The 7,301-nt window shown below is 45.2% G+C and overlaps 1 protein-coding gene across 1 annotated transcript; it reads left to right on the top strand.

Annotated features, from left to right (window-relative positions):
- Positions 1 to 3,311: 3,311 nt before the first annotated feature.
- SPP1 (secreted phosphoprotein 1) lies at positions 3,312 to 7,106 on the top strand. The gene is made up of 7 exons (XM_065634403.1): positions 3,312 to 3,404; positions 4,343 to 4,409; positions 4,503 to 4,553; positions 5,194 to 5,292; positions 5,444 to 5,488; positions 5,706 to 5,951; positions 6,370 to 7,106. Exons 2-7 carry the CDS (start codon positions 4,356 to 4,358, stop codon positions 6,778 to 6,780), a joined length of 906 nt encoding a protein of 301 aa, XP_065490475.1. The 5' UTR covers positions 3,312 to 3,404; positions 4,343 to 4,355; the 3' UTR covers positions 6,781 to 7,106.
- The last annotated feature ends 195 nt before the right edge of the window (positions 7,107 to 7,301 follow it).

Below are 7,301 nucleotides of genomic sequence, written 5' to 3'. Positions count from 1 at the left end.
ACTTGATAGTGTTCTTCATGCCACTGAAGAAATTAATCTCTCTCTCCCAGTCTTGGTCTTTGCCAGACAGATGCTGCTGCTCTGGTCTCCCCCAGGAACTGCGGTGGGGTGAACAAACCCAAACAAAAGCCATCTGTCCTGAAAGACCAGGTCACTGCAGGCAGGCTGAGACTTCCCATGCTGGTGGGAGACATCGCCAGGCATCGCGCCGATGTCTCAGCTCAAGATCTGAGGTACATGTTGGAGGTTTCACTGGTAGCACTTCTTAATGGCACGAAACAGCAGCCTAACCACATGTTCCTAGTGCAGCCCAAGATAGAAGAAATTGCGGTCAAAATCTTTGTTTGACAGGATAGCCGAGTAGAAAATGTACCTACGTGCAACAAATTGCAGCCTGTCACTGTTGTGCTCCACACAGACCCCGACAGCTCGTGGAAGCTGAAATCATGTACCCTCCCACCTGTACAAATCCGAGCAAGTCACTTCTGCTGTGCCTCTGCCAGCCAAGTGCTCTCTCCAGAATCAGGCATTTTCATGTGGGAAGTGAAAACGGTGAAAGTTCCCCCCTTTCTGCCCTGCTTGTTCCTTATCCCTGAGAGAATGAGACAGTGCTACCTCCTACCAAGGCAAAAGATTTCTCAGCTAGATGAAACGATTTACAGGATGAATAACCACATAATGACAGGCATGAGACAAGTACTAAATTTACTACAGCTCTGTACTGGCTGATCCTGCATAAAATGAAGCCATTTAGTAATAACTGTCTCTTCATGTCCTCCTTCTGGATTACTGCATAACATCACTGTTGTTCCTCAGTTCTTACAAAATCAACCATATAGCTTTGGCAACAGTACTGAGAAATGCTGCCATCGCTCAGCACACTGGAAATATCAGTTGTTTGCCAGAAACAATTCCCTAGGGGTCACATAACATCTCTGCTGGGAGACAAGTGTTCCAGGTACTTGCACAACATTTGCCCTGAAAAGCCACAGTGATAATTGACCTGTACAGGAAGGTCTTTAACAAACTGCAGGAAGATTGTGTTTCTAAAGGCTTTGAGCTGCTCCATCAGCATGGCTGACAGCTGCTGCTGAACTCAGTGAACCAGGTTGTTTACAAGTCCTGACATTATATGTATTTTCCTGAAAGTCGGATAGACAGTAATATACCATTATGCAGATTGCATGTGCTGGAAGGTTCTTGTTTTGACCAGGCAACAGCAATAGCGGATTTTTCAGTATAATGTTATTCAGTTCTGTGTCTCTTGATGAATTGTTGGCAGGGAAAGTAGATTTTTTTCAGGCTCCAAACTTGATCCAGTGTATATGTGGATAGGACAGGAGAGCAGGATGCGACATACCCGGTCCTGCATTCAGTGATGTGAGCCACTGAGCTTCTCTGTGTCTCAGGTTCTCGTTCTGGCAGATGGAAGTGTGGTGTTTTGTTTTGTTTTGTTTTTCTTACCAGTGCTGGGAAGCTGCAAGTTGCACTGCTCATTTCTATGGAGGTTTGAGATAAAAGGTACTTGGCCACCTAAGGGTCTGTTTTGGGGTTCCCTGGTGTCAGTCACAGTGGCCTTTTGAAGTAGTCCTAGTTACTAATAGCAGTGTATTGCAATCTAGGTGTATCAGCTACTACATAATGCTCAAGCCTAAACATCTAGATAGAACCCACTTACAGCTCTGCATCTGCACTCAAGAGCTTCTGTAGACTGTCTGGTTTTCAGAAGCACTGAGCTCCAGAGATGATATAAGCCATCTAAATCCGCAGAAGATGACACTGCTGAAATCCTAGTTACTGAAGGCTTTTTTGCTTGAAAACTCTTTCCTGATTTAGTAAGCAATAATGATCACATAGCTCCAAAAATAAAAGCTAGGATAGTCCTTGTTCAGGTGGACACAGACATGGTTAACGGATATGCAGAACTACTAATGATACACTACCTTTTCAACCAATCCACCTACTCGGATATTAGAATATTAAGCAGACTAAGTTAAACTTTTAACTGTTGCTGATCTCAGCTCTAAAATATATTTAGATAGGTCCATGTGATGATACGACAGGCAGCTGCTGAGCTAACTTGAGTATGTTTCTTGTGGCATTTCTAAACATGGCACAGAAGTGTTAGTAAGCACAGGATAATTCGTTACATGGGCTGGGACATCAAGGCATCTGTTTAATTGCTGCTTGACTAAGGACACAACACTAGCTGGGTACCAGAAATGAGGAGAAAGATAACTGCTTTGAAACAGTTACAAATATTCTGCCTTCTAAAAGGGCTGGTTGGAATGGTTTCCTGTGTTAGATTGACACCTCGTTGTCATTTTAAAGAAACAATGAACGGAAGAGGGTCTGAGAGTCTTACAGCACATCATGGATGGGGCAGAATGTGCCCATCTGTCGTCCCTCAGCAGGCCAATGCAGTGCTCCATAGCAGATGTGGAATTTCATCCCATGATGTCCTTTGCTAGTCATGGTGGTACTCATATCGGAGCTGTAGCTGCCTTTCTCTTTTTTCTTTCTTTCAGCTAGAAAAAGATCTGAAATCTGGTCCCTGGATGTTTGGTGCAGCAGGCATCTGTAGCAAGTGACTCAACCAAACCACCTGAGAGAGTAAATGAAAATAAAAAAGACCTAGAGGGGATGCAAATGAATAGAAAAGCAATAAGAACTTCTGAAAATGGTGCAAAACCTCTTTTTAATTAAACTGTCAGTGGCTCTTGTACACCTTTCTAAACAAGGTTCTGGATGCAGAATGCTTATTGAGACGAACTTTTTCTTTTTTGACCCAGTTAAAACCGAAAAGGCAAAAGGCCATATTTTATACTGTGTCTTCGCAATTCCCCTTGCAACACGTGTACACTGGAGAGCAAATGTACAACTTTTCAGAAATACGAACACTTTTTGGGGGAGTTTTATGTTCAAGTCTCCTTCTTCCTGCACACATTACATGTTCCTACCCCCTACAGAACAGGGCAGGAAAGGTTTCGGGGAAACTGGGCTCTGCCTTTTTGCAAAAGGAGGGCAGATGTGCCCTGAAGTCCTCCTACACAATACCAAATGCTTTGCATTCAACAGACCTGCTGGTTAATGATCTTGCCCATAAGTAACGTTTTAACCATAGAGTAGTTTTTGTTTGCTTCAAAAGCCACAAAGCCAAAGGGGAAGTGTAGGAGAACGTGGGCAGGACGGTGGCCAGGAGCCTCATGACCTCATCTTTTTTCCGCCACATGGGGATTGGTGGCCGTGCCTGAGACGGGGTTTAAATTCCCCAAGGCTGGAGATGTCAGGCAGTCGGGAGACGAGGGAAGAAAGCCAGAGCTACTGGGAGCCAAGCAGTTGGAGCTGCTGCTGGGATCACTAAGAGAGCTCTTGTTGCAGCTGACTCCTCCAGCACCAGAAAGGTAATTTTTCTTGCCTTTTTTTTTTTCTTTTTTACCTGACATGTTCTGTTCTGTCTGCAGCGCTAGTCAAGGAAGCTTTGGACAGGTGATCCTGGAAAACTGCTTCACTGCCCAGGGGCGTTTGACGTTTCTCTGCAGAAAAAGGTCTACTTTTATAGGAGCAAGGTTGCTTTAGGGAAGCAGGGTACTATATGTAATTGCCAGTTAAAAATCTGTGTGCTGATAGGTGTTAGGAGGAGGTTACTGAAAAGTCTACCCATTTAATTTCTCAGGGATGTTGCTTTTCCTGAGAACTGGTCTGTCAGCACCAAAATTTACTGTAGCTCAGTACTATCCTAATTTAATCAGGAATCACTCATTTATTAAATTGCTAAAACTGCAATGTGAGCAGATATTTCACTTCATTTCTTGCTTGGAAACACAGGTTGTTCTGTGCAAGCTTCTGCAGGTGAAAATAAAGATCTGTAAATAAAAGCAGTTTATGCTCATATAAATGGAGTTTACTCACAGTGACTCCAGTTAATAACCCTGAAAACTAGTTACTTTAAAATAACTGAAAAGAGGACCTCAGCTGGGCTTGTCTTGTCCTATTTCTTCTGTCAAAATGATGTTAAAGGAATCATGATAAACCTAATTTCATCTTTACAGTGCTTTGTTTTTCACAAGGCTTTTCCTTTTGCCAGTGCAAGTCAGAAGATGAGAGGAGTCTGCTCACCCTCTCAGTGTGGCTACTCTCAGCACTTTTCAATATCTAGTTTTAAAGTTCTTGTAGCTTTTGTGTCCCTAAGTCATTTCAAAATGGGCTGGGTCTGGTGATGGAGGACAGAGGAAAAAGATTGGTCTTGGCATGGGGAAGAACACCAGGAGGAAGAAAAAGCATGTGGCTTTTTTTGGTGGTATTTTACATTGTTGACTCAGTGTTTCAAAACATTTTCTAGGTAAAACATCACAATGAAGGTGGCAGTCCTGTGTTTATGCCTTATCAGCATCGTTGCTGCATGGCCAGTAAGTAAATCACAATGTGTATTAGCCATCACATATTCCCTTTGCACGTTAGCAAAAAAAAAAAATCATTTAATTTCATTTTCTCCCTTCAAGGTGAGTAAATCCAAGCAGCATGCTGTTTCTGGCAGCTCCGAAGAAAAATATGTAAGCTCCTTTTGTCTTTTTATTAATTTGCTTTAATAAATACTTTATTTTTTTTTTCCTCTAATACACATCATCTGATACATGGTTTATGATTGTAGCTGCTTGCAGAATGTGTCCTTGCCTGGCTATTATGAGCCAGTTTCTCAGGTAGCTAAAGCACAGAGCCACTGAATTCAGTAGACTTTTGCGAGGTTAGGCATCCTGGTACCTGGTTGTGGACTCTCATTACAGATGTATCTCTGGACCAGCACTGGAAACCTTTTTTTCTTAATGAAAAATGCGTAAGTTGTCAGTTAAAAAGAGAAAAGGACTGTAGCATGGTATAACTGCTATAACCCACAGTCATTAGTGTGGATCAGATGGCAATATTTGGTTTGGAAAAGCACTTCAATACACTCCCCATGAATTTTTGGAGTGGTGTGAGTGAATGGTACTGATCTTGTATATAGCTATCTAATTTATACTCCATTGCCAGCTACTGCTCATGTAAAATCAGTTATTTACTTTGAGAATCAGCTACTGCATTTAACTTAGAGTCTTCATGATATGGGGATAAGTCTTTCTTGGGAAAAGAACCCGAGGATTAGCTGAAACGATGGTTGTTAGATATAACTCCAACCATTCTTTCCTTCTCTTGAAGGACACCAGGGGCCATCACTCACACAGACAGCACCACAAACATGTGAATTCTCAGTCTTGGGAGAGTCTGCAGCACACACAGAATGACCTGGCTCAGCAGGTATGTGCAACTAACTGGAAGAGAAAGAAGAGCATCTCTCAGTGCCAAGATTTCCAAGTTAGGATTAAATGCTTAAAGAGCAGTCAACATGCCGATCAGCTCTATCATATGTGCTTCGGTGTCCTAATAGTGAGTTTCCTGTCATTTTCAGACTCTACACTCTTCAGAAGAAAGCGTGGATGTCCCAGTACAACCGGTACGTGATTTGAATAGCAAAATGTCAGTCCAATGTGGTTCTTGTGGTAACAGCTCTCCCTAAACAAAACAAAGCTTCAGGCGGGGTGAGGCGAATTCAGAGCAATTTGTGCACTTAGTTCCCCAACAGTGTATAAGCCCTGGGTGAGACAGGACAGATAAGAGTATGCATGTCTTATATATGTTCATTTGCCTGATGGATAATAAATGCTTTGCAGCACTTTCCTGATGTGTCAAGCAAGAGCCATGAAGATGTCGATGGTGATGATGATGACAATGATTCTAATGACACGGATGAATCCGATGAAGTCATCACTGGTTTTCCCACAGACATCCCAGTAACTGTATCCTTCCCTCCTTTTACCCGGGGAGACAACGCTGGCAGAGGCGACAGCGTGGCTTACGCGGTGAGGGCAAAAGCCACAGTGGTGAAGTCTAGCAAAATCCGCAAAGCTGCAAAAAAGGTAAATAGTACCCAGGTTTTAGGAAAAGGGTAATGAACTTGAAAATAGACATTTTATGGGAGTTAGCTGTGAAAAGGATTAGAGGAGGGAAGGTAGGCATAAGTGAAGGAACATATTGCTTTCTCTGGATGTCCTAAATCGGTGAGGGCTGCTGATACGCAGAGGCAGGAGTGCAGCCCGCTCCTTGGGATACTGCAAGTTGCACTATCGTAAGGTCCTTGCACACTTGAAATCTCAGGCCAGGATCAGACTTGAGTTTCTCGTAATGTGAAAGGTTCATGTGACTCCATTAAAAGGCCGCAGCAGAGCAGTGTTACTCAGGCTTTGAGTGACCATGCAGACTATGCAGCTTGCATTGGTGACACACCAGTTCCCCAGGAGTGACAATGGCTCCTTCTTGTCCTGCCCTGTTACACAGCTCGTTGTGTACGATGCCACTGAGGAGGATGAGAGCGCCCTGGATGCAGACAGCCAGCAAGGGCAGCTCTCCCCGGAGGATCCGTCTGCCCGCCGCTCCCTGGGGAAGCTCGGCATCGCCAGGGAATGGGCTGCCAAGGGCCACGGGCAGGACAGCAGCGAGCTGGACAGCAAGCTGCGCGACCGGAGCGTGGAAAACGACAGTCGGCAGAAATTCGACAGCCGCGAGACGGAAGGGGATGGTGACAGCAAGGCTGGTGTAAGAGGGGACAGTCACTGGAGCGTGGAAAGCAGGGAGAGCCAGGCCCGCATTCTGCCCGAGATCCCTGACGATAACAGCAATCAAACTTTGGAGAGTGCCGAGGACGCTCAGGATCGCCGCAGCATCGAAAATAATGAAGTCACCCTTTAAAGGGAAACAAATGTAATTTTTTTCCCCTTCTTCATCAGTTCCTACCTAAGTGTGGGGCGGGGGGGAGTAGCTTCATTTCGGGTAACTGTTTGTAAATGTAGAGCCGTGTGGTCATTTTTTTGGGTTTGTGGCATCCTCCCCTCGGCTGCCAGCGCTGCCCGCCGCACCAGCGCCCCGGGATGTGGTCGGGGAGGGCGCGGGGAAGCCAGACGAACGCTGCTGGACGCACAGAGCCAGCGTTACCTCTCTGGCGTGCTGCTTTTCTGTACTGCCAGCCTGTATTCGCTGTAACTGGAGTTATAAATAAAAACACAAAACCCCCTGAACCTCTGGCCTGCGTTGCTCTGTGCTGGGGGATTTCTGGCTGCGTGAAGAAGACTAATACCCATCCTTTTGGAAATTACGTGAAGTTAGCTGTTCCCCCGCGCCTTACGAAGTGGGTAAACCCTTCGGCGGGCCCTGCTTGTGCTTTTGGCGGAGCGGAGCGGCGAGCGGGCCGGAACAGGCGGGCTCCCCCGCCC

This window comes from Caloenas nicobarica, chromosome 4 (genome assembly GCF_036013445.1).
Source record: "Caloenas nicobarica isolate bCalNic1 chromosome 4, bCalNic1.hap1, whole genome shotgun sequence".
NCBI lineage: Eukaryota > Metazoa > Chordata > Aves > Columbiformes > Columbidae > Caloenas > Caloenas nicobarica.
This window is presented reverse-complemented; position numbering and strand designations above follow the sequence as displayed.